At 50.5% G+C, this 26,986-nt stretch overlaps 1 protein-coding gene and 1 long non-coding RNA gene across 8 annotated transcripts in view; one reads left to right on the plus strand and one right to left on the minus strand.

Moving 5' to 3' along the window:
* Positions 1-26,986, minus strand: part of CARD11 (caspase recruitment domain family member 11) — a 112,032-nt gene that overhangs the window by 33,256 nt on the left and 51,790 nt on the right. Inside the window, exons 1-2 of one of the 4 annotated variants that reach the window (XM_032327467.1) lie at positions 22,248-22,337; positions 7,485-7,618 (exon numbers count right to left, since the gene is read on the minus strand). The exons of 2 other annotated variants lie outside the window; for them this stretch is intronic. In XM_032327467.1, the coding sequence (XP_032183358.1) occupies positions 7,485-7,491 (7 nt within the window). In that variant the 5' untranslated portion in view covers positions 7,492-7,618; positions 22,248-22,337. Of the gene's footprint in view, positions 1-7,484; positions 7,619-22,247; positions 22,338-26,986 lie in introns of those variants that run through there. One more of the 4 variants, XM_032327466.1, reaches the window with a different exon arrangement.
* LOC116580774 lies at positions 22,478-26,716 on the plus strand. Of its 4 annotated transcripts, none has more exons than XR_004281780.1 (3): positions 22,478-22,559; positions 22,682-23,752; positions 23,976-26,716. It is a non-coding gene; the product is annotated as an uncharacterized LOC116580774 (long non-coding RNA). The 4 variants fall into 4 exon arrangements; XR_004281781.1 differs by having other exon boundaries at positions 22,482-22,853; positions 23,605-23,752; positions 23,976-26,715; XR_004281783.1 differs by having other exon boundaries at positions 22,490-23,752; positions 23,976-24,103; positions 24,195-26,714.

The raw sequence follows: 26,986 nt of genomic DNA on the forward strand, positions 1-26,986 counted from the left end.
TTTTGGCATATACCTAAAAACCATTGCCTGGTTCGAGGCCGTGAAGATTTGCTTCTATTTTTCCTAAGAGTTTTATCCTTTTAGCACTTACATTTAAGGCCCATGATGCATTTTGAATTCATATTTGCATATGGGGTGAGGTTGAGGTTCAACTGGTTCTTTTTTTTTTTTTTTTAAAGATTTTATTTATTTATTTGACAGAGAGAAATCACAAGTAGGTAGAGAGGCAGGCAGAGAGAGAGAGGAGGAAGCAGGCTCCCTGCTGAGCAGAGAGCCCGATGCGGGACTCAATCTCAGGACCCCGAGATCATGACCTGAGCCGAAGGCAGCGGCTTAACCCACTGAGCCACCCAGGCGCCCCTGTTCAACTGGTTCTTTCACATGCAGGTATTTAGTTGTCCCAGCAAAATTTGTTGAAAAGATTATTCTTTCCCCATGGATTGGCCTTGGCATCTTCATCAAAAATCAACTCACTGTGTTTGCTTCTGGACTCTCGATTCTATTGCATGGGTCTATAGGTCTGTATTTACACCAGCACTGTACTGTCTTCATTACCGTAGATGTGTAGTAAGGTTTGAAATTGGGAAACATGCATGAGTCCTCTGAACTTTTTCCTTCTTTTTAACATTGTTTTGGTTAGTTACAGCAATTCCATAGGTTTTAAGGATCAGTTTGTCAATATCTGCAGAAGAAGGAAGCGGGGATTTCAATACTGAACCCACTGGCTGTGTAGACAGATTTGGAGGTCCATGAATACGGGGTATCTTTTCATTTGTTTGGGTCTTTACTTTCTTCCAGCAATGTTTTATAGTTTTCAGTGTACAAGTCTTTTTCTTTTTCTTTTTTTTTAGGTCTTTACTTTCTTCCAGCAATGTTTTATAGTTTTCAGTGTACAAGTCTTTTTCTTTTTCTTTTTTTTTAGGTCTTTACTTTCTTCCAGCAATGTTTTATGGTTTTCAGTGTCTTTTTTTTTTTTTTTTAAGATTTTATTTATTTATTTGACAGAGGGAGAGAGGGATCACAAGTAGGCAGAGAGGCCCGAGAGGGGGTGGAGGGGAAGCAGGCTCCCTGCTGAGCAGAGAGCCCGATGTGGGGACTCGATCCCAGGACCCTGAGATCATGACCTGAGCCAAAGGCAGAGGCTTTAACCCACTGAGCCACCCAGGTGCCCCTTCAGTGTATAAGTCTTGTACCTCTTTTGCTTAATGCGTTCCTAGGTATTTTATTCTTTTTGATGACATCGTAAATATGTACCGTTTTCTTAATTTCATTTGTGGAATGTTCACTGCTAGTGTATAGATAGACAACTGATTTTTCTCTATTGATCTCTCATTCTGCATCCTTACCAAAAGAATTTCTTAGTTCTAATTGTTTGTTGGCAGGTTTCTTGTGATCTTCTCTATGCAAAATAGTGTCACCTGCAGTTAGATAGTTTAATTCTGTCTTTTCAATCTGGACAGCTTTTATTTCTTTTTCTTGCCTAACTGCCCTGGCTAGAACTTCCAGCACAACATTGAATAGGATTGGCAAGAACGTCTTTTCTTGTTCTCGATCACAGGGGGAAAGTGTCCACTTTTTTTTTTTTTTTTTTTTTTTTGTCATTAAGTGTGATGCTAGTTGGTTAGTTGTGTGTGTGTGTGTGTTTAGATAGCAGGTTGGGGGAGATCCCTTACATTCCTGGTCTGTTGAGTAATTTTGTCATGAAATTAATCAAGTAGATGACCATGTGATTTTTAGTTTTGATTCTGTTAAAGTGACATATTATATTACTTGATTTTCAGGTATTAGAAAAACCATGCATTCTTGATATAAATCCCACTTTGTCATGGTATGTAATTATTCTTATATACTACTGGATTCAATTTGGTGGCGTACTTTTGAGGACTTCTGCATCTATATTCATAAGAGATATTGGTCAGTAGTTTTCTCACTTGTGAATGTCTTGGAGTGGTTTTGTTATTGGAGTCATATTGGCCTCACAGAATTAGTTGGGAAATATTCATTTCTTTTCTACCCTTTGGAAGAGTCTGTGAAGAATTTTCTCTTTTGTTTGGCAGAAGCTACCAGGGAAGACATCTGGGCCTGGGCATTTCTTTGTGGATATATTTTTGGTCACTAATTCTTTACTTGTTATATGTTTGCTCAGATTTCCTGTTTTTCTTGAGTCAGTTTCAGTAGTTTGTATCTTTCTAAGAATTTGTCCATTAGGAGACAATTATTCATATTATTCCTTTATAACACTTTCATTTACAGAAGCTTTCTAGTAATGTCCTCTATTTTATTTCTGATTATACTAATCAGAATCACGTTCTTCTGGATCTAGGGTGCCCTTGAAACTCTACCAAGGGATACCTTGCCTTAATTATGGGAAACAAAATGAATACCTATTTTAACTTCTTACTGCCCCAGCCATCATACTTTCAAACCATGGTTTCTCTCTTCTTAATTTCCTGTAAGTCTCATTAACCTCAGAGCGGGGAGCGGAGGGAAGGGGAAGAGAGGAGTGGAGAGAGAGAAGGGGACATCGAAGGGAAGAAGGGGAGAGGGAGAGAGAAAGGAGGGGGAGGGGAAGGGAGAGGAGGAGGAAGGAGGTGGGGAGGGAGAGAGAAGAGGGAAGGGGGAGGAACAAGAGGAGAGAAGGGTGCGTAGACTTCTCTCTTTTTTCCTTAGTCACTCTAGTAAAGGTTTATCAATTTTGCTGTTATTTCAAAGAACCAACTTTATCTGAAACGAATGTAGCATTACATGTCAAACATTCTTTAAAAAATTAAAAACAACAAAGAATTTTCGGTTTCACTGATTTCCATTGCCTTTCTATTCTCCAACTCACTGAATTCTGTACTAATCTCTATTATCTCCTTCTGTCTGCTTCCTTTGGGTTTAATGTGCTCTTCTTTTTCTAGTTGCATAAGGTGAAACACTAGGTTATTAAGATCTTTCTAAGTGAAAACATTAGAGCTATAAATTTCCCTCCAAGCACTGCTTCAGCTGCACCCATTTCGGTAGGCTGCAATCTTCACCTTCATTCATCTTGAAGTAAGTTTCCTAATTTCTTTCCTGATTCCTTCTTTGACTCACTGGTGATGTAGAAGTATGGTGTTCAGCTTCCCCCATATTGGTGAATTCCCCAAATTTCGGTGTTATTTGTTTCTAATTTAATACCATTGTGGCTGGAAAACGTGTTCCCTATTATTTCAATCCTTTTAAGCTGCTGAAGCTAGCTATACGGACCCGCATACCACCAAGCTTGGAGAATGTTCCAGATGTGTGCTTAAGAAGAGTGTGTCTTGCTGCCGGTGGGAGGAGTGTGCTAAGGACGTCTGCTAGATTTAGTTCGTTTATAGGGTCATTCAAGTCCTCTGTCTCCTTGTTGATCTTCTGGCTAGTGGTTCCATCCATTATTAAAAGTAGGCATTAAAGTCTGCGACTATTCAGTTAATTGTTCAATTTGACTGTTTTATGTATTATTCCATTGCAAGAATATACCATAATTTATTTACCCATGTCTCTACTGATGAATATTTAATTTCCCCCAGTGTTTTGCATGGACGCTAGGCGCTATTTGCAGCAGGAACCCACGGAAGCAAGCGAGATGCCGGAAGCAAGCGAGATGCCGGTCAGCTGGCCAGTCCCTTACTCCACAATCCTTTTGTACTAGGGAGTAACCTTGGAAGGGAATGTGGTGGTGTAAACACATCACAACACATCATGACTTTTAAAAAAAGTCAAATTTCAGAATACATGTATGAAATATACTATCAAAAAAAATTTTTTTTTGGTCTTGGTCCTAGTTCCTGACACAGAGCTCTTAGGACTCTTGGAATCTTGAATGATGAGTGTCTTTTGTATGGTAATGAGATGACACTCGGCTTAAGGGCTTGGAGATAGCTTTGTGGGGGGGGGGTGGCAGGGTGGATGCCGGAAAGACCAAGTAGTTAGAGGGTTATGACATTCAGCCCCACACCCCTACCTCTGGGGAGGAGAGAGAAGCTGGAAATTGAGTTCAGTCATCAAGAATGAATGATCTAATCAATCATGGCTATGTAAAGAAACCTTGATAAAAATCCTTCAGCAGTGGGCTTCAAGGAGCTACTGGGCAGGGGAATACATGTTTCCGCTGAACGGGTGGCTTACCTCAACTCCATGGGGACAGAGGCTCCCACACTCCAGACCCTTCTAGATTCCACCCTCCAGCTGCTCATTTGCATCCCTTAAGCTGTAATTAGTATCATGTCTTCTTGGGGTATATGAGTCATTTTGGCAAATTACTGAACCTGACAAGGGGTTGTGGGAACCCCAGATTTGTGGCTGCTTGGGGAGAGTATGGGTGACCCCTGGGAATTGAAGCTGGCATCGGAAGTGGGGGCAGGCCTGTGGGGGTCTTTGGTGACTCTGGAGAGTAGTGTTGGGATTGAGTCGAGTTGTGGCACCCCTAGCCGGTGCCGGGAGAATTGGCTGGTGTGTGGAAAATGACACGTTATTTGGGGGTCGGGAAGAAGATGTCACAGCGCAGCGTGAAACCACAAACGTAACACACCGCTAAGCAAGACGAGTCAAGCGTGTGTGCAGAGAGAGAGGAAGGAAGGGAGAGAGAAAGGGCAGGGAAAGGTTCCAGAAAACTGGACGCAATGGTCACATCTGAGAAGAGGAATAAGTTCAGAGGCTAGTGACCAAGGCGGACGTGGACATGACACTGTTTTAGTATTTACAACAAGCATAAGGCAGTGCACGACTTGTACGGTTTAGAAGGAAAAAAAAAGACAAATGAATGAAGGGAGAAGCCAAGTACGGCACAATAGTCAAGCCAATATCCAATCTTTCCCCCCAACACGCATCTTCAGGGAAGACCACAGGCCCAGCGGCTTGTTTGCACCAAGGAAACCCTCTGGCTGGTCCCCTGACCTGCCTCACGAAGGACTGGTCCACAGGCTGGGGGTTTCAGGTGAGGCCGAAGAGACAGCGGGACAGTGAGTGTGCTGTGGGCAATCGAGCTAGACGCAGCATTGGGGTCATCAGAGCTGGGTCGCAGAGAAGCCGCAGCACAGACAGGGGAGACTGGAACCAGAAAAGGTGGAGGAAGGCAGAAGAAGCCGGTCTGCTGAGCAAAGCCTCAATGAGAAGCCAGGTGGGTCCTGAAGAAGAGGCAGGAGCCGTCTCTCTCTAGTCCTGGCCCCATAAGCCTTGGCTACGTGTGCTGCCTGGTGCTTGCTGTGGGATCTCCGAGTCTCCACACCGATCTGAGCTATGCAGGTGGGTGTTTGCTTCATACAACTTGAAGGACTGTTTGCTGTCACCTGTTTGCTGTCATGAGTAACAACTGATTTGGGCGCGGAATGGTACACAGACAGCCCTGCCTCCCAAGACACAAGTCCTGACCCCCGCCAGCCCTCTCGCTGACACAGAGGATGGCCACCGGGGTCCCGTGGTGAGCCTGTGGTTTTAGGCGACATGAACATGCCCACGGCAGCCACTCCTCCCTGACGCTGGGTTAGTATGGCCATTTCTACCCAAGAAGCAAAATGTACTTTCCTAGACTATTCTCAAAGACTCTATCTAAATCCTAAGCACTCGATTCAACCCATTTATGGAGCATGTGGCAGCCACTGCTGTGTCTGTCCTTGTCACCACCCAACTCCTCCTGCATACAGAATCCTCAGGGTTCTCAGGAACTGAGTAGCCCGGGGCTTCAGGGAGGCTGGGCATCTTCTGAGCTGGGAGGAGCAAGGTCTTGTGCAGTCCCTACCAGTGGCTTCAGAAAAGGCACGTAGAGTGCTTTATAACACACACAACCTGTGGGAAAGCCTGCTGTGGGAGCACTTGGGTGCTTTTCCTTGATCTTTGACAGGGACACAGGAAGGAACACTGTCCTCCAGTTTTGGGATGTTAGCAGGTGGAGGTGTGTGTGATGCTTGGAGTTGTGCAGCCATTCTGTGACCTGAGGACTCACCTGAGGACAAAAACTAACACCCTCAAGATGGCAGAGCAGAAAGATGAAGAGAACCTGGGTCCCTGATGTCCCCTCCTGGGCATTGAATTCACTAATACCAGATGTTCCCCCCCACTGCCACTGGACTCCTTCACAGGCAAGATAATAAATGCCCTTTTCCCTGAGCCATTTTAAATTTGATCAACTATTACAGCCACCCCAAACCCTCCTGCCTGGTGAACATATCTATCTGATACAAAGACTAGCTAAGGACAGTGAGCTGAGAACCAGGTACTCACACAGGCTGACGCTGGTTACTGGGGGTCAAGGCCTGTGCCCAGAAATTAGTTAAATTTCAAGCCAGGGAGACATGCAGGTCTGTGTGGAGCAGAGAAGCATTTCTGACCTCTCTTCACGGGCCAAGAAGGCAGTGCCAGGCATAGCCAGTGCAACAGAAATGCCTCCTCCAGGGACTGGGGTGCCCTTTCCATGGCCTCTGCTGGGAAAAAGGAAAATAAAAACGAAGCAGGACATGACTAGAGCCAAGCACCGCGTGCTTTCAGTGATGCTGCGCACTGGAATGGCCAAGCAAGAAGCAGCCGCCTGCCCCCGTCCTCACTGAGAAGCCTCGGGGTGTGCCGCGGGAACAGCAGCGGGTCATGGGAGCCCCCACAATGTGACACTGTTCATGTCTCTAAAAAGGACCACTGAGCTGTGGTGTTAAGGATATACAGTGAAACCATACTGAGGAGCAAGGAACAGATAAAAACCAGAAAGGTGGCTCCCGTGCAGGGGGCAGCACCGTGTCCTTGTCCCTGGGAGACACCAGTGATTCTGGGGCCTGGGGTGACACTCAGCTGGGGACATAGTGTCCCCTGTATTATTGTCTCACACACAGACACAGACACACACACACACACACACACACACACACACACACACACACAAAACTACATGAAGTATTTCATGGGTAAAAACTACTGATAGTGTATCTAACCTCGAAGAAAAAACCATTTTGGACACAATTTCAGATCATTTCCTCCCCATACACTCGGCCGTGACCCAGCATGACTCTGTCTGGTCTTCGGAGATGGATCCACCGGCAACTGGTATCTGATTCTGGGCAGTTTCCTTGGAAAGAGTTTGCCCAGAATCGTGCCCTCAGACGCTGAGGCCCTGATGGCCTACAGTGCTGGGTGGTCCTGCCTGCTCTATGTCACGGTCCCCACAGTCCTCACTGGGGGTCGTGGGGTCTGGTGTTCAATTCTGAGTCAGAGCCTAGATCCCATGGGCCTTTTTACAAACAGCAGGAAAAGCAAGTTCAAGGGTCCTGGGGCAGGTTCTATGGAAAGGATCATTTTGCTCAGCTTTGCTCCTGCTGGCTCTCGGACTCTCCTCTTGACTGTGTCCCAGGCTCTTCACCAAACCTGCTCATACCCCTCTCTCTGCCTAGGACCTCCCCCACTGCGCCCCTGTCAAGTCTTAGATAAGCCTCACTCAGAGGTTTTGTTTTGTTTTGTTTTGTTTTCCAATACAGAAGGTAACACAAGCCAAGTACCTGGCATACAGTTGGTGCTCAGTAGACAGCAGCTGCCGTCCCGATATGGAGGTCCGACTTCTGAGCCTCCAGGCTGGCGCCTGGCCCTCCCCGAGCCAGTCTTCCTCGGGATCTAGAGCTGCGATGGCCAGAATCTATAAAAGGAGAGATAATCTGACTTGGCACAAGGGCGGAGATTGGAGAGAGAGAGAGAGAGAGAAAACGAACCACACAAGCATCAGAGTGATGCCCTGCTTTGGAAGAAAAGGCCAGAAAATCCTGGGGTGCCCATCTCTCCTGGTAGCAGTGACGCAGCGGACCATGGCCAGGAGCTGCTGGGGAGACGGGTTTTTGTCACAGCCCAGGGCCAGCCTGGAAGGCCAGGGGCCACAGGTCCTGAGCCCTCTGGGACTGGGAAGAAGGGCAGTGGTAGCTCTGAGGTTAGTCTTGGCCAGGTTGGAAGGTCTTTACAAAGTCCTTGGCAGGAGTGTTTGCAGAGTGGAGACGTTCTGATCACCCACAAATTCACAAGGTCAAAAGTGGCAAACCACAGTCCTGAGCCCAGAAGACTTCCCTTCCCTGTGAATTACGTCTTCAGCCCCCAGCACGCCATGGCTTTGGGCAGGAACACACCATGGCATGCACCGTAATTTCCCCAAGGTGGTGTTCCTTATGGTGACTGACGACGCCGTCGTCCGTGCCCAGCTTGGCCACCCCGGGAGCCCGGGAAAGGAAAGCCAGGGAGGCGGAAAGGTGAGGCACAACCCCTGAGAAGGTGAGGTGGGACCTGACACCTGTCCCGACGGCAGCTGGGATCCCGGTGGTGGGGACTTTAAGCAGCTGTTCATGACCAACCGCTCTTATTCGGCAATGACAGGGACCCTGGGACATCACTGTTTAATCAGGAGCTTGTTTGGTTTCAGCTTTGACGATTAATCACAGGTGACACCAGATCTCCCAGGGCTGATGGAAACTTCTCTTGTCGGGCGTCCACTTAGATCAGAGTGAGCTGTCACAGGCCCTCTGCCCTGGGGAGGTGGCAGTGACATGCTTCTCTGGAGGACACCATCTCCTTCGTTGCCTCGTGGCCTCCCTGCTCTGCGGCTGGGAACGGGGCCACCACTGCCTGGCTCTGCAGGCGAGGGCCAGGGGAGCAGGGGATCTGCAGAGCGAGAGGCCCCAGCAGAGACCAGCAGGCCGATAAGCAAAGGCAAAGGGAAATTATACTTTCCTTGCATTTGCATTTACAAGCAGGAGGACATGCATTTTTTTTCATAATCAGAAGAAAAGGCTTTTACAGAATTAATTGTAAGAAAGATTTTAGTTATAAGAAAGGAAAACCGGATTTCCATAGGGTTGTACAGCTACCCAACATGTCAACGCTGGTTGGAAAAACTGAGACACAGGACAACCAGTAATGAGGCTGAACTTTCTATTTCTGCTGTTAGAGTTTGGACGACACCCTCAAGAACTTGGTCACAAGGTCGGAAAAACATACAGGACGTGTTTCTTGAGAGATTAGCTTATTGGTGTAACATTCAAGTGGTTGAAACACCATCCCTGAGGCTTATAGATTATTTACTATGTGCCAGGCCGTTGCTAAACACAACTAAGCAACCTCAAAAACTCTCCAAGATAGGCAGTATTATTCGTATTATTATTGCTACCATCATCCCCGTTTTATAACCAAGCAAATCAAACCTGGGAGAGGTTCAAGGTCATATAATTAGCACGGAGGTCAGGATTTGGACCCAAGTTTCTCTGACTTACCACACACAGCCCCTAGAATCACCTTTTAAAAGAGACAAGTTTGCTTTTAGAAGGGCTGGGATCCAGAAAGGATATGTAGGTACATTCCCTGAAATAGCACTTTTACATGCAAACTTAACAGAGAACTCCAAATGCATTCTAAGAGGGCAGCTATAGGCTCAGGGTTAAAAAGAACGATTGCTTCTGGAAGTCGACTGCTTAGTGAGTTATTATTGTGTTATTCAAACGCAGTCTGTGCCCATTCACCCTACGGTGAGGCTGTTAAATCGACAAGCAGAACTTGTACACACTGTTTTTGTCAACTCCTACTTAAGGATAAACAGAGCCAAGGATCACTTGATGTTGGAGGAGAGTCTTCATGTGAAAGGAAGAAACCAAAAGCAACAAGTTGCTACAAAGAACTTGCACGAAGCAGACGATGCAGATTAAGAGAAAATTAAAAACAAAACCCCCCAAAACGAGAACCCCACAACCTGATGGTTAATATCCACTGAAATTAAATAAGATATTGCATCTTATTATTTTATAAACAATAGTAGGATGCTATGAAAAAGGAACAAAGAATGAGAGGGAGTTCTTGGCAATTAAAATAAAATACCAGAAATTTATCAATAGAATGTTTGGAAGACAAATTTGAGGAAATCTTCCAAAGAAGTTAATAAAAAGTTAAATGGAAGAAAGATAAGAAATGGTGGGGGAAATGAGGTTAATTTAGGTCTAATATCCAATTAATAGAAATCCTGCAAAGAGGTAGTTTCCTTTCTTGTCTAGCTTTTGGGGCTAGAATGTAAAGTTAGGGATGAAATTATCAGAGAATTAATATTAGAGGAGTTTCCCGATGCAAGACCACGAGTCTTCAGATTTAAATGGCCCTTTGGGTGCTCATTGCCATCAGTGGAAAAAGAACCTTCTCAGAACCTCTTTGTGAAATCTCAGGTCATCAGGAAATAAGAGAAGACCCTAAAAGCTTCCAGAGAGGACACATCAGGTCATAGGCAAAGGACTAGGAGTAAGTTTGGCATCAGACATTTCGACAGCCATACTGGAAGCTAGGAGACAATGAAGTGACGCCTTCACATTTTCGATGGAAAATATTTTTTAACCTGGAGTTCTATTAAACTTCCCCCCTCCAAACTATAGGCAGGAAAATAGAATGATACCATTTTCCTAAAGACAAAAGACTCTAAATACTTATTTATTTATTTTAAGGATTTGGTTTATTTGTCAGAGAGAAAGAGAGAGAGAGAATGAACAGGCAGGGGGAGTGGCAGGCAAAGAGAGAAGCCTAGAGCCTGGGACTCCATCCCTGGACCCTGGGATCATGACCTGAGTCTAAGACAGAAGCTTAACCAACTGAGCCAACAAGGCTTCCCGACTCTAAACATTTATTTCCCGCGTACCATTCCTTAGGAAGCTACTAGAGGATATGTTCCAGTAAAATGAAGGGAAAAAAGCAGTAAAGAGGAAGGTGTGGAGCTCAGAAAACAGAAAAACTGGACAAAGCCGCAAGGAAAGTTCCAGGATGAGAGAGAGGTGGCAAGAAGGAGCTAGCCAAGATTGTGGCAGGATCACGGAGGGCCCACTAGCAGGAGGTGGCCAGGGGGAAAACGGAATGGTCCTCTGATGTATTTCGCAATTTAGGAAATAATATTGTCAGGTAAATGACAGGACTGTGAGTCAGATGGAAAAATAGTGAAGGAAGGCACATTAAAAAACAAAACAAAACAATAACAAGCCCTCAACAAATGAAAAAAATAAAAGGCAGTATTAACTCCAGGAGAAAACAAAAAGGTAAGGAAAGACATCATCACAGCATCCAACTTGCCCCCAACATAAACAATGTTTACCTAAGTGATAATAATGTAACACATAAAACTGTGATCTAAATGCATGGAGAGAATGCAGGAAGGGGAGAGGCGTGGAGTGGGGTAACTCAGAAGAGGGCTAAATGCTCCTCTACCTAAGAGTATGTCAACAAAGAACGCCTTGAAGAGGCTATATCTGTAAATAGCCATACAAACCCGTTACTTAGAAATGAGGTAAGTAACAGAAGCAAACAACAATGAAGAGTCAGAAGTGCTTGCCTCTGGGGATCAGGACTGAGAACAGATGTTTTTATTACAAGCCTACTTCACACCGCGACTCTGCATGACTTATCTTATCCTGGCAAATAAATGAGCAAAAATTAACATATGTCAGTAGCTGGAAACAGGGACGATACATTTAAGTATAAAGAATCAAAGAGTTATCTCCATTCTCTGTGCACTTAACACAGTCTACCTTTCGCAGCGTTGGTCGGACAGCGCCCCTGTCTGTATACCGGAAGTGCTGCCTGTGTGTTTCATAGACGTCGCCTCGCTTCCCGGGAGCTCCGTTAAGGTAGGTTTTATTATTCTAGAGTTTATTATTCTCACTCTGTGAGAACGAGGTAGGATCAGAGAGTTAAATAATGGGGTGAGATCCCACCTGCCACTAAGCGGCCGAACAAGGATTCCAACTTACCCCTCATTGATTCCGACTCATCTGATGTTAATTAAACTAGCGGTGGTCACAACTAACATTTATTAAGCAGAACATCTATGCTTCATATGCATCTATGCTAATTAGCATCAATGTTATCCAGCAATTGATTCCTGGCTCCCTGGGCTCTCTATCTTTCTCTTTATGGCTTTATTCCCTCATTCAGTGGGAGCACATCCTCTAATAGCTGTCTACGAAAATGTCCATGGTGTAGCTCTAGGTAGACGCTGTGCTAAATGTTCCATGTGGATTATCTCTTTTCCTACAATACACTAGAAGACATGTACCACTGTCACCATTTTATAGAAGAGAGACTCGGAGGCTCAGCGACCTGTCTCATCTCCTATAGAACTTAGCATGACAACTTACTCTTAGGAGCTGTTCAGTATATACTGGCTAATAAATAAAAATCACGTCCTACGGGTGCTCAGTGGGTTAAGCCTCTGCCTTCAGCTCAGGTCATGATCTCAGGATCCTGGGATCGAGCCCCACATCAGGCTCTCTGCTCAGTGGGGAGCCTGCTTCCCCCTCTCTCTCTCTGCCTGCCTCTCTGCCTACCTGTAATCTCTGTCTGTCAAGTAAGTAAATAAAAATCTTAAAAAAAATTACATCCTGAATAAGATAAACAAGAGGCTATTACTATTTCAAATCCAGGGAGTGCCAGCCCTTTGGAAAAGAGCCGTTTGTGGGACAGATACCTCCTCTCTCCTAAGAGCTGCCCCGGAGCAAAAGCTCTGGAACTAGAAGGGGGTCAGCAGTCAGTCAAATAGATGTATCTTGGCTTAACTGATTTGCAGGGATGATTGGAGTGAGAGACTTGAGATGGAGGGTTTCATTTTTCCAAAGAAACCTCCATTTAATTGAAAGGATTTCTGGCAAAAAAAAAAAAAAAAAAAAGAAAGAAAAAAGAAAAAAAGGAAAAAGATTATTTAAAAGGATGGTCTACGGCTTGTTAGAAAGGACCAAGGAGCTGGTCCAGCCGTCTACATGTTCACAGCCCTGGAAATGAAGCTTTATAGAAAAGGACCAAAATGACCCCCCGCCGTGGCCCTTGCCACCTGCAGCCCCCACTCCTATAAAAAGGACATGTAGAGAAACAGGAAGAAACATCCCCCCTACAGGACTCTTCCCTGGGATCCCAGGTAACTTTCTAACTTATCTCTTTCAGCTCATTCAACAGAAATATTGAGAAGATAGTATTCCTCATCAATTAACGCCTGTACAGCAATCAACAGAGCTTCCCTGATACATATTTTGAAAGCAGCAATTATCGTTTTAAATTTGCAGTGGAGTGGCAGACCCCACCCGCTGCCTACCTAACATCCATTCTCTCTCAGCACAGTCCCAATTTTGTGGGAAGCCTTGAACAACTATGCTTACAGCCTCTCTGGCAGCTAGATGGGACACCGTTTTGGCCAATGAGATGGAAGCAGAAGTTTCTGCAGATGTTTAAAGGGCTCTGTAGAGGGGTGGGGCAGAATCAGGGCAGAAGAGTCTTTGATTTGTTCCCGTCTTCCTACCTGGAATGTGGATGCAATGTTCAGCTGCACAGCAGCTATCTTGTGAGCATGAAGACAAAGGTCACACTCTAAGTATGGCTGTGGAAGATTTTACAGTAGGATGCCACAGGCACTTTGGGTCCAAGCTTAACCTCCGAATTCTTGGTTCATGAGAAGAATAAAATCCCTACTATGCACAAAACTGATTTTGTTTCAAACAAAGGCGATTCAAGCCTCCTAAGAAAGTCCTATGAACCCTAGCAACAGACTTCTGAGGCCCACAATCGGAGTGACCACTTCTTCCGTTTGTGCTGATTCCTTTTTTTCTAGATCCAAAACCAGAGTAAGCAAGAGATCAGTAAGGACCAAGGACCGCTCGCCCATGAGCAGAGTGCCCTCCAAGGGGTCGGCGGCCCGTGAGGAGATAAGGCACAGTCCCGGACATGTGACGAACAGATCCTGCCTCAAACCCTGAGCCACGCTTTTCAGCCTTTTCAGCCTCGAGTCGTGTCTCCAGCCTCCACCACACCCACTGGAATCTCTCTGTTCTCTCATTCAGCTCTTGTTCTTCCACAGAAGCCCACCGTCCCCCAGGTTCCTACCAGCCCCAGCTCACATGACAGCCAAGCTCCTCGCCGTCATCCCAGAGCACCGCCAACCTCCCCTGACCATCTCCTCGGGGACCAGGCCACCCGTAATCGCACCTGGAGCTCCTCTAGGGACTTCATTCATCTACTTTCAGGTAATCCGGGCAAAGGGCCCATGGTTTCTGTGAATAAAACTGTGTCGACCTTGTATCTTTTAGGAAGGAAGAAGGGAGGCATCAGTAGATATCAGGGTTCGGGGTTGGTGGGGAGCACGAGGCATTGACTGAAGCCAGAGACCGAAGGCACAGCGAACACCACCCTTTCCCCATCCCCAGGCCTGCCACACACCCCACCTTCTCCTGCAGCTTCTGACACGCACCGTGGCAAAGAACATGGGAAGGGCACACACCTCTTGCATTAGCGAAGGATACTGCCCCCCTCCAGCTCCCGTTTTCCCATCAGCGCTGCACAGCAGCTTTTGAAACAAAGCACTTCCAGGAAAAACAGGTTTAAATTGTTCTGAAATGCATATCAATTCATTGCATTGGCTCTTCAGAAGCACCTGGATTCTGGAGCCCAGCACACAGTGCTCCGCGGCGCTGAGCCGGGAGCTGGGCCACTTGGCCAAATCTGGGAAGCGTGGTCTTGCTCTGGGGCTGGCCAAGGAGAGCCCTGGCCTCGGTGATCCTGAAATGCCGTTCTCTCGGAAGCCTGGTCAGCAGATGGCCTTTGCCACGGGCACAGTGACATCATGGCACCCACCAGCCAAGTCCAGCCCCAGAGCCCTCTGTGCTTTCAAAGACAGACCCTCTGCTTTATCCGGGTGGCCAGTCTTCACTGTTCAGCTGCCGTTTTGTTCTCTGGTTTGGGAGAAACTCGGAGCGTCCGCGGGCCCCTCTGAAGGCTTCAGGCTGAGACCTGGCTTGCAGTCGCGCTAACATTTGCTAAAGTAACAGCTCTAATGGTCTAAGGTATTATGATAAGAACATTCCATTGTCTCAGAACTGTGTTCAGTCGTCGGTTAGCCAAGACGCCCTGCATGACGGCTGGCGATATGGTCAGCCCAGGGTGCTGCCCTGCTCCGACCTCTCCCAGTGGAACCCAAGTCCCTGCTGTGGAACAGACCCACATTCTTGTGCTCGCCACCCGGGTTCGCCATCACCCACTTGCACACCCGCTGTGATTCCTTGAGAGGGCTTGTGTGATGCTCACGGGGAGTGTCAGGCACACACCGCCGGCCTGTGGTGAGCTCTGCGCACATCTGCCTGATGAGTGAACAAACGGGGCTCCTTCCAGAGTCCGGCCCGCATGCCTGGGGTTTCTACCGCGCAGAAACGGGACACAGAGTGCATTTCGGTGCATGAATCATAAGGAGATGTGATTCCAGTCCGGGAGAAGCGGAAGGAAACCACGAGTTCCTTTTTGATTTGGGGAATGGGGAGCCAGGTGGGAAGGGAAGGAATCAGACGTGGGGCAGGCACAGCCCTAGACCGGATCCTGCACGGATGGAGTCCTGCCCCCGGAGCTGGCGGGTGAGTGCGTGCGGTGAGAGTCTTCTGAGTGAAAAGGTTGGGCCCTTGCGTTTCACAGAAAAGGTCACCAGCGTCATCAAGTAAGAGCCCCACGCCGACAGCGGCCAGGAACGAGGCTGGAGGGTTCTGTGCAAGCCACACCTGGATCTTAAATCTTCCCCCCCACCCCCCCGTTTACCTCCTCCTGATGTCGCCTGGTTGGTTCTGCAACCCCAGGGGGAGTGCGAGCCCAGGTCAGAATGGCAGAGCCGGCAGGGTCCTGGGGGTGATGGTAAGGAAGCCTGCAGGTTCCCCGGAAGAGGTAGGGAGGGAGCAGGGCTGGGGAGAAAGAGGAAGAAGGAAGCCCGGGGTGGCAGGTGAGCCTCTGCTTGGAGAATGCAGTTCTGAGGTACAATGCGGTGATCGCCCAGGGGAACGAGCAGCAGGCCACGCGGGCCACACTGCCGTTCTGATGGACTTATCTCCGGGGCCCAGGGCTGGTCTGCAGCCTCACGAGCATGCTTTGAGGCCCCCGGCAACAAGGTGATCTGGGCTCTCTCTCTTCTGCCTTTCAAAGGCGCACAGAACACAGACTCCGAAGCCATGCGGTCAACAGCCAAAAATGCATTTGTATTTTCATGGGGCTGTGCCTTCTGTGAAATATCACGAGGATGGCTAACTCAGTGACTCTTCTGAGCACGTTTCCACACGTTTGACTAGGAGGACTCTGCTGATGACTTCAATCAGGGAGCGGGCTGGTATCTAGAAGCATGCAGAGTTCAGGTTTCCTCCTGCGGGAAGAGAGAGGTGGCTTTGGGGGCAGGGTGTCCCTGCCTCCGGCTTTTTCCGATGCTTCTGCCACAGTCTGAGTGGACCGCAACAAGTGAAACCAGTGGGGCCGCCTCTGCTGCGGGAGGGCAGCCCCTCAGAGGCCTGAGGCTCCTGCTTTGCGCGGCTGCAGGGGCTCCCACAGACGTCTTCTCGAAAGGCCTCTGGGGCTGGTGGGACCACTGAGGCAGGAAGCAGCATGGTATGTGGACCTCAGACTTTCTTATTTTTACCCTGCGGTGTTCGAGGCTTGAGGTCAGAGCTGTACTTTCTCCGACATCAGTCCCCTGGACAGGTCTGCAGGCAACAGCAGCAGAAGAGCCAGAGGGAGGGCCTTTGCTAGATGCGCGGTCTCTGTAGACGTCTTTGGGGTACGCCTACAGAGCTGGGGCGCTGGGATTGCATTTGCAAGGAGGATGTAGAGCCTGTCCTTGAGAGGTCAAAGTGCACTGTGCTTGTCGATGTCAGGTGACATCCCCCCCTTCCTGGAGAAGATGGGGTCTGCACATAAAGGATCAAGGAATTCTACTCTGAATAAACTGAAAGTCTAGTCAAAAAAAAAAAAAATCTTTGCATAAGGAACTAACACTGTGTGTCCTACTGGAAAGCATCTAATCCTTTTTTCTTTTTTTAAAGATTGTATTTATTTATTTATTTGATAGATCACAGGCAGGCAGAGAGGCAGGCAGAGAGAGAGGAGGAAGCAGGCTCCCCGCTGAGCAGAGAGCCTGACGCGGCGATTGATCCCAGGACCCTGAGATCATAACCTGAGCCGAAGGCAGAGGCTTAACCCACTGAGCCACCCAGGAGCCCCAGAAGGCATCTAATCTTGAAGTGGGGATCCTGGGTGTGAGTTCCAGCTCTGCTGTTTGCTGCTGTGCGGTCTTAGGCATGTTGCTTAACCTCTATGAGCCCCTCCCCCAGTCACTACCACCATTTCTCGGTCTGTAGAATTGGACAAGCAGCGCTAACATCTTAGGATTGCTGCTGTGCACACGGTAGGCACTTAATCAATATCACTTAATCTGGCCCTTTGGAAGCCAATGGCAAACTCTGGCTAGAAACAGGGTCTCTGCCGGATGTCACGTGTAATCATGCCAAACAGAACTTAGACAAAAACGCCGAAGATCTGTCTTCAACCGTTTTGTCGGGGCCGCCTGTTTGCATCTTACCCGCTCAGTGCTGTTGGCATCTCCTTATGTCCACTGTGCTGCTTATGGCCTCCGGGAAGGGATCTCTCTCTTTTCTTCCCTGGTCCACGCTGCGGTCCAGACAGGAGCTTGCACAGATGGGCGTTTAATATTTATAAAGGGATTGATTTCCAATGCATAAGTGCGCTCTCTCTTTTCCTCGTTTTAGCTTCCTCCCTGTGGCGGGGGAAGACCTTTGTGTCTGCAGACGTGGTGTGGGTCTTCACGACAGCCTGTGGACTGGCTCACACGCCCTTCTTTGGCACCGGCTTGCTTTGCTGTGTCTGCAATTTGGATCTCAGCGTCGATCTCTCTCGGCCTCTCAATCAGTCACGGATCAGAAGTCTAGAATCCACACTCTGTCCAATTTCTGACCCGCAGGGACAGAGCTATCTTGTCACAACCCACCCCGACTGGGTGAGAGCTGCGGCAAAGCCAGCTGGCCTCACGTTCTGTCGGGAAGAACACGATATCAGTCACTTTTTGCAGGATACTCCTTCCCTGGGGCATGGCCCGAGTCTGCAGGGCCGTCTGCGTCACCGTGGACAGCCCGTGCTAGCCACTGGCATGCTGCAAATCCGTTCGGTGTGGAAGCCTCCTTCTTGGAAAATTGCTAACCCCGTACCAGCCAGCACTTTCTGGAGAACGCTGAGGGCCTCTTTTGGTCCTGTGGGAGGTCACTAGCTGACCTTCAGGGGACACGTTTCTGGACGAAACTGTGGGTGTCTGACATGCAGTGGGCACTCATGCAGTATCAGAGGAGGGGAAAGAATGGAGCGTTGACAAAACCCACAACAGACGGCGGGAGTGGAGGTGGGCAGAGTGTCAGAAAAGATGGCTACGGTGCAGAAGGGCTGGAAAAACCACCCTCTGCATATTCAGCGTGTCCCGCGGGGGGCGTCAGTCACCTAATCTAGGATTACGCTAGACCGGGCTCACGCTTCCCAGGAGAAAAGGGACAATCATGACTCTGGTGATGGAAAGCTGCGGGACGCGTCCGTGGTTGTTAGTTTCAACTGGGTGGCAAAATGAGAGTGGTGTCTCGCCGCTCAGCACAGTTGCTCGCTCACAAAGGACTCCGGGACAAACCACGGCCTCTGGAGCCTTCTGGGACCAATGACCCAGTTTGTGGGGGTTCCAGAAGACTGATTTGTTCCATTCCCCTCTTTCTGCACGTCTCGAAACGTCACCACTTATTGCAGACATGTTGGGGAGAATACGTTCCGCGCCTACCTCCAGCACTCTTGTTTCCTTCCCCAGATTATTGTAACAGATTATTGTAACCATGAGCGTGTCTGTGCCAGATTCCGCCAGCACAGAGGTGAAATTCAAACCAGTCAGATTTCCTGTGCTGGGAGGGTCTGCCCAGAGATGGCAAGGGGGGGGGGCAGTAAGTCAGCTACAATGTATTAATTGAGGAACCACTATGTTGGGAGCAAAATAAGTTTGTGCCTCCAATGAAACATCCGGCTTTTGGGAGGGAGAGAGAAGCAGGAAAGGACCCAGAAAGGGTCCCTTTACTTATAATTAACTGCAAAATAAACAGCTCCCCCATGCATCAGGGCCCCTCCTTTCCACAGCCCCTGTAGCCCCACATTTCAATTAGCCCTGTTTTCTGGCCCCCTATCACCTCAGATAATCAAGGGCTGGCAGTAATTAATTGTGATAATGTGCTCTGGGGCACAGCTAACCGTAGCTCAGGAAGGAAGGCCAGAGACGTTCCTGTCCCCAACATGCCCGCGGACGAGGGCTGCTCAGGGTTCCAGCTGCACAGGCCTCGGGGTGGGCAAGGGCGGCGGGTAGAGAGCCTCACAGGCCTGCAGGCGGCTTCTGGTGTCTGCAACATCGTGGCAGCGAGCAGGGGTCCCCCCGCTGCTTCTACCTCCCTTCCTGGTCCTCACTGCCCTGAGCCCTCCAAGCCACTGACTCCAGAAATGAAGACATTTATACGCACAGTGGGATACGATTCAGCCACGAAACGGAACATGGTGCTGATCTGCACTATACCACGGGCAAACCTTGAAAGCCTCACACAGAGGGAAAAGAACCACACCCGAAAGAACCACGTTTTGTGTGATCCCGTTTATGTGCCATGTCCAGGAGAGGGAAATCCACAGACACAGGAACGAGGTGGACGACAGGCGACCAGGGGATGGGGACTGGCGGAGATGGAGGGGTGACTGCTAGCAGAGAAGGGGTTTTATTCTGGGGGTGCTGGAAAATGCTTCGAAGCTAGGTGGAGGGTGTGATTGTGCAACACGGGGAGAGTGCGGAATGCCACTGAATAGTTCACTTTCAAACGGGGGTGCACCTGAGTGTCTCAGTCAGTTAAGTGTCTGCCTTCTGCTCAGATCATGATCCTGGGGTCCTGGGATCGAGCCCTGTGTGGGATTCGCCGCGTAGCAGAGAGCCTGCTTCTCCTTCTCCCTCTGGGGTCTCTCTCTCTCTCAAGTAAATAAGGTCTTTAAAAACAAAATAAAAAGGGGTGTGGAGGTTAGGTGAACTTCACCTCCACCCTTCAAATCAGATCAAATAAATAAAAACAGCTACAGTTTCTGGAGCACACATGAGGTGCCAGGTCCTTGCTGGGAAGGTACTATCAACTCTGATGAAGAAGTAAGAGGCCTGGTGGCGGGGTGGGGGGGACCTGAGGGTGGTTGAGGGACCGAGTCAAGCCTACGAGGCCCGCACGCACCCCCCTCCTCCAGGCACCCCTGGGAATCAGGAGTGACGTCTGCTGGAGGGACGCTGCCTGCAGGAAATGCAGGACAAGGCCCAAGGGAGGCCGAGGCAGCAGAAGCAGCCGGGGTGCGTGCGGGTTTGTAGAGAGGACGAGGGCGGCGGAAAGGGAAGAGGAACTCATGGTTTTTAGCCCCCACAGCGGGTTAAATAACCCACAGGTGCATGGCCCAGGGATGGGACGGACGCGAGCGGGGGTGGGCTCCGGCCGGGGGTGGGGGGCGGGAATGGGAAAGTGGGGTCCGGCCAGGAAGGGCTGCTTCGGTGGAAGTGTCCGTGGAACCGTCATGTCCCTCCTCCTGGGAGCGACCGGCGGCGACCGGCACATGAACTTAAGCAATTTCCCGTAGGCCAGCTCACCTGTGTTAAAGCCACCAGGCAGCTTGAAACGTAAAAGAAACGGAGGAAAACTCACATTTTCCACTCCTTTGTGCGGGATAAGGGGGTAGATGGGACGAGGATTTTGCAAAGCATCTGTCCGGCTTTTCCTTGTAAGGAGAGTTCTGTCTTGTGTGCGTCTCTCCTTCTTAACGATCTATTATGTAAGAGTGTCTTTAAATGAATCTGTTGGGGCTGGAGGCTGGTGGGTGTCTCTTTTCACTTTCTCCCCTCCTGGGTGCTGGCAAACACCACCCGTGTTTTTCTGATGTTCTCTATGCTTCCTACACAGTGGGGTGGAAACATGTGCCCAGCCTCCGAGAGCAACAGGGGCAGGAATCTGGGGATCTCCACACTCAGAGATCATCACTAGCTTCTGTCCATGAAAGCGAAAGCCCATAAATCAGATGCAATCAGAAAACCTTTTTTTGGGGGGGGGGGCTTGTGTCAAATGACTTGATCACCTATAATTAATTAAATAAGGCGTCTGTCAAAACTGCACCCAGACACGGGAAATCAGGACGGACTCGAGGGCTGTTAAGAGTGAGTGTGGATTGCTGGGGACAAGGGAACCAGCTGATTTTGTGACCCTCTCTGGGCCTGTGTGGGGAGCTGGGAACAAGTCCGTCTGCAAAGCCAGGCTTGAAGGCCAGCTGCCTGGCGCTCTCTGCGATTGTCACTGGCCAAGCGGGCCTTTGTCCCCAGGCCAGGAGACTTCTCCATGGAGGAGTGGCACCCGCTGCGAGACTTGGAGACACCCCTGCGCTTATACTGTCTCTCGTTTTCAAGGATGCCTCCTAGACCTCCCTGCCTGCTTTCTAACCCGTGATGTCAGTTTGATCCCCTCAAGGTACGACTGTCTGATAAACACAAGAGCCCAAGGACTACAAAAGTTTCAGCCCAGCAGGACCTAAGGGATTCTTGAAGCCTTTTAGTAGGAAATGAGGAACCTTCTCTGAGGCCCTGGGGAGATGCTGGTGGGGCGGGGGCAAGGGGTGGGAGGACTTCCCCTTGGGCCCTGGTCCTTCTGCCTCCCAGAAAAGTCATTCATGCCCCGCTGTGCTTTTCTGCCCTGGGTTCTGGATCAAAGTTCTCTCGCCGGGCTCAGGCTCCAGCTTCTCTCTCTCTCTCCCTCTGTGTTGGCTACGGGCACGTGCTGATGGACCCTCGGCAACAGGTTCTTTCTTTGCACATGTTATCTTACTAAAGCTCAGAAGAGGCTGCTAGGAGCTCCTGGGGAGGGCGGGGATCCCGGGAAGGCAAGACTGTGGGGCTTCTGGCTGCCGACCCCTCCAGTGGGGAGCCTGGGTACCTCTCTGTGCACTCACGCCCACACCTCTGCCCTCGGCCCCCGCCCCGTCAGAAGAAAGTTTTTAAAAAAAAAAAAGAACAACAAAACCCAGCACACAATAATGGGAGTGTTCTGGTCCAAATCGACCAGGCATTTATCGAGGGCCCTTCTCTGAGCTCCGTTCCACGCTCTGTGCCGTCGACATGACAGCATCAAAGAGTCGCCCCAGCACCGGGGGGCCGGGAGCCACACCGTGTTGTTTAAGAAGTTCAGAAATGGACAGGAATATGCGTGAAGCTGTGAGACACACGCTGTGGACGAGAGCAAGAGGGAGGAGGTAGGGGATGGGGGGGGTCACCCAGCAGCCCCCACTCTGCTGCAGAAGCCCTCCCTGACAAGGACGCAGCTTCCCCAGCTCTGCACCCACATGGTTCCAAGCAAAAGGACCGGCCAGTCAGAAAATATACTTACGTGCTTGCAAACTAGCTCGGTCCTGGGTCTGCCTAGGGGGGGACTCTGTGTGGTCCCCTCCAACTCCCTCTCCTCCGGTGCGTGGCCTACAGGGCCCCCAGAAAGTGCTGATGCTGCAGGGAGCCAGCGGCCTCCCCGGAAGCCCACACAACACCCCCTCGGAGGCCGCCTCTAATTTTAGCAGGGCCAGAGGTGGGGGCTGGGGGGCTGCCATACTTCCCTTTTTATTTTTGTTCTGAGCAGAGTCTGTGGGTGACTTTCCACCGAGGGGGAGGCTGGGAGACGCGGAGGGGACGCTGCTCTCTCTGGCAGGTGGGGCCGCGTCTGCCGCTGGGGCGCAGAGGGGATGGGGGTGCCGGAGTGGAGGGAGGAGGGGCCAGAAGTCTGGCATCACTTGTGCTCTCCCCTCCTGCTGGCCCCTGCCGCCGTCCCAGACCTCACCAGGGACACCGCAACCTCCTGCCTGTGACCTGCACCAAGGAGGACTCCTGGCTGGCCTAGAACATTCCAGGGAAGATGATTCCGCAAGTCTCATATCAAGCTGCCCAGAGCCAAACAGCCTATCCTACTCTTTTCTCCTCCAGACATCCCATCCAGACGTCCACGGTAGGCGACGGACCCGGCTCCCCTCTGCCTCTCTGACCACCCGTGTCTCTGCCTTCTTACCCTGCGGGCTGCCCAGCGGGGTGGGGAGGCTCTGATCACCCCATTCCCCTGGGGGAACACAGGGCCATGTCCTCTCGGGGAAATGGGGGCAACGGAAGCCGTGGGTGGATGGGTCCAGGTGACGCTCGCACACGCCGGTGACCCAGCAAGGCCGTCCCGCCCCCTTCCTAGAAGCTCCCCGCCCCGCCTCCACACCTGGATGAGCGTCCCCGCCCAGGCGCCCCGGCCCCACACGGCGGAGCCCCACACTGCTTCAGCTTCCCTCCTGTGTCCCAGCCTATGTGGATCGCCACAGAACTTTCTGGACCCTCTCCGCTTTCCTAAAATACTGTGGTGAGATCAGGAAGCCCCACGCATTGTAAGTACCCAGTGCAGTGGGTTCTGAAAAAGAAGACCCCCTTATGACCAGTTAAGAAGTGGCACGTGGCCAACACCCTTGAAAGTTCCTTCACAGACCTTTCCATCCCGTGTTCCCACCCTCCGGGGTCACCAGTCCTGGGATGTCTGTCACCGAAAGACGGAAAAGCGTGCAACGCACTGTTTAGGACCTGGCTTGCTGTGCTCAGCATGTCGAGGGGCATGCGTTTGTGGCATGGTCACGGGCTTGTGCGTCTCACAGCTTATCTGTTCGCCTCTCAGTGGACATTTGGGTGGTGTCCCAAGCTCTCTTTTTGGGGACATTCTCGCACAGATCTTCATATGGACATGTGTTGTCATTTCTTTGGAATAAATACCTGGGATTAGAATTGCTGGGTCATGGCGTCGGGGTACCATCAGCTCCGTAAGAAACCGCCCGTTTTCCAAGGTGGCCGTGGGGTCCTGCCCTCCAGCCTGAGCTGGTGAGCGGTCACACACAGAAGCCAACGGTCAGGGAGCTCATGCACAGAGCTCACTCTGGTCAGCCTCTGGGCACGGCGGGTGGGCTGGGTCTGCAAGGCACCCTCTGAGCCCTCGGTGTCTCCACTGTCACATGGGGACAATGACCATGCCAGTGTCACTGGGGGTGTGAGGATGAAAAGGTGAAGTTTGGAGAACACGAGCTCAGTGCCTACATCTGGTCAGCACTCAGGGCTGGACACAGCTGATCTCCCATCAGGGATGACCCAGCCTCCCTCCTGAGGACAGAAAGGGGTTTGCAGCATCTCCTGGTCATGCTCCCATGTTCAAGGTGCTGATGGCATCACTGCTGGGTGAGCGGAAAGGAGGAGGGAGGTGAGCACGTCCCCCTCTCTGGGCAGGGCAGGACCTTCCGAAGAATAGCTGGGTCCATCTTCTTCCCAGTTCTCGTCCTCCAATTCTGAAAGCCAAGCCCTACTCTAATGCCACAGAAGGGAAGTCCTGCTTAACTGCAAATCCTGCCACGGGCCAGCAGTCCTGTGTAGCAGCTGACATTACCACCCAAAGCCAAGCCTCGGGGGAGTCGTAGGATTGGCCTGAGGCCACACGATGTCTTCGTCAGCTTCTGCTGCTACAGCAACACCCCTCAGACTTGGGGGGCTTAAACAAGAGGGACTCAGCTCTCACAGTTCTTCAGCCTGGGCAGTCCAAGGTCAAGGTGCTGGTGGGTTCTGTGTCTGGTGAGACCTCTTCCTGGTTCACGGATGGCCACCTTCCCATGCTGTCCTCACCTGGCCTTTCCTTGGTGTGAGCTCATGAAGAGAGAGCTCCCCTACCTCTTCCACTGCCTGTAAGACCCCAACCCCATCACAAGGCCCCCACCCTCATGACCGCATCTAACCCTAATTACCTCCCAAAGGCCCCACCTCCAAATACCACCCCACAGGGGCTTAGGGCTTCCTCACATGAATTCTGGGGAGGGTTTAGGGCTGGCTCTGCCTGGGATAGAAGGCTCCTGTGTGTGTCCCAAAGGAGTAGGGCCTCCCTCTACCTGCTGTGCTGTGAACATCACCAGGACACTGTCAACTGAGTGACGACTCCCGGACTCGCCAGCAAATCGATGGGAAGGAAGCACCACGGCGAAGCCTCCGTCCTAGTTGGTCAGAGCGCAAGGTAATGGGATTTCAGACCCAGGAGTGGTCTTTGGTGCCATTTCAGACCCCTGCACCGTGAATCCCCCGTTAGCGAACGTGAGTACTGACGGGTGGAAGGGAGCCCTTGCTGAATGAATGCTACCCACAAACGCTGGGCCTGGTGTCTGCAGGGCCCTCCGCGGGCGTTCCCGCAGGTGGCCTTCTCCATGCCTGCCCTGTGGGATAGGTCGCTTTACCCTCATGCTGCAGAAGAGGGTCCGGACACCAGGGCCCAGACCCCACGGGGTGGTGGGGGAGGCACAGGGACCGATTCCGGTCTTCTCTACCTCTGCACCCTGGACTTTCCTTCATGCCCCATTTTTCTTTGTCCTGCACAGAAAGCGGATCTTTCTAAGGAGAGATAAACCCGCCAGAGCCAGGATGAGGGTAGGGGAAAGGGGGTCCAACCACGTTGCAGGGTAGGGCCAGGTGCCTTCATGTCCTTCTGTCCCTGGGAGTCTAAGACAATCCCCACCAGAGAGACCAGCACGGGGTTGGTAGAATTCTTTCCTGGACTCAATGGGGAGATGCCCACTGGGCTCATCAGGGGCGCAGCACAGGGGTTGGAGTGTGCCCGCATGGAAGGGCAGAGGGAGCTGTATCGTCACGGGCAGCCGCTGAGAAGAGGTGCCCAGAGCCCCTCCAGGGGAGGTGGCAGGAGCTAAGTGACACGTGAGAGGAAGTGGCTTCCGGCAGCTTCCTGCACGCACACCCAAGGAGGTTCAAGTCTGAGCTGTAGGTGAAGAATGATTTCCCTACTATGGCAAGAAAGGAGAAAAAAAAAAACACCCCAACAACAACGCAAAACATCCGGCTCTGTAATAACAGCCTTGCGTGGTGTGGGGGGCAGGGGACCCAGACACAAAACACGCCCAACGTGGAGTGGCGCTTTGGGGCATCAGCCGCATCCCGGAGGCCCAGGTCTGTCCTGCTACGGCCCCAGAATGCGTTCGTTTGGGCCCGCCCAAGGACGCAGGATTCAACCTCTCCCCTTTGTGTTATTTGTTTTATTTATCTCCGCCTTGAAACCGTAGTTCTAAACACTGCAGGCCCTTGACTGCTGACTCAGCTGCCAGAGCCAAAACTCATAAAATCCTGTTTCCAAAAGGTCCAATGATTTTATTTTCTGACCATAAATATGAAATTTAATTAGCAGCTTGCTGCTAATGAAGTCACCACAGAAGCCAGCCTGGAGACCGCAGAGCAGGAGCAGAGCAGGAAAAGACCATCCCACATTAAACAGAACCTGTGGACCTGTTAACCCTTGCCTCTCCCTCTGCCCTTCGCCACAACCCCTGAATCCTGGAGAGCAAGGGAGCAGACTCCGAGCGGGAAGGACAAGGCGGGGCGGGGGTTGCTCACTTAGAGACTGGGATGTGGGTCGGATGTCCCCTCCGGTTGGTGGGAAGTTCCTGGGTACTCTGGCCTGGCTGTGTCTCCACGGCAGGGTGGGGGGGACTGGAAAGAGGCTGAACAAAAAAGAACTAAAGCTAAGGAAGAGCCCCGTTACTCTGTTTCGTTGGACACTTGGGGCTATTCACACTTGACCAAACACATGAATTCCAACACCCGCCCTGCTCCTCCAACTACCCCTGGTCTCAGTTTAACTTTTATAAAATGGAGTCTATAAATAATCTATAAATAGTTTATCTATAAAATAGGCATAATGCTCACAGCTGGTGGAATTTTAGTGATGATGGAACATAATTCTAAAGCCCGTGCCTGGAATATAGCAGGTGCTCAATAAATGGGAGCCATCATTATTAATATCCTTGGATGGATTCATTCATTAAATCCAAAGTCCAGAACTCAGTAAGATCTGAAGTCCTATTGCGAAGAAACGGACTATTTCAAGCATCATTCAAGAAGCTGAAGGTGAAACATGGAAACCCAATCCACACGGTTGGTGCTAAAATAATGCTGTCATCAACCAAATGTGTCCTGCGCCAGTGTCTAAGACCCAGGTATGTGTGGATGGTGTGAGAGTATGTCCATCAAGCAGAGGTCATGGCGCACACACAGATTCCCCAAACACAAACATCT

The sequence above is a fragment of the Mustela erminea genome, chromosome 20 (genome assembly GCF_009829155.1).
Source record: "Mustela erminea isolate mMusErm1 chromosome 20, mMusErm1.Pri, whole genome shotgun sequence".
NCBI classification, from domain to species: Eukaryota; Metazoa; Chordata; class Mammalia; order Carnivora; family Mustelidae; genus Mustela; species Mustela erminea.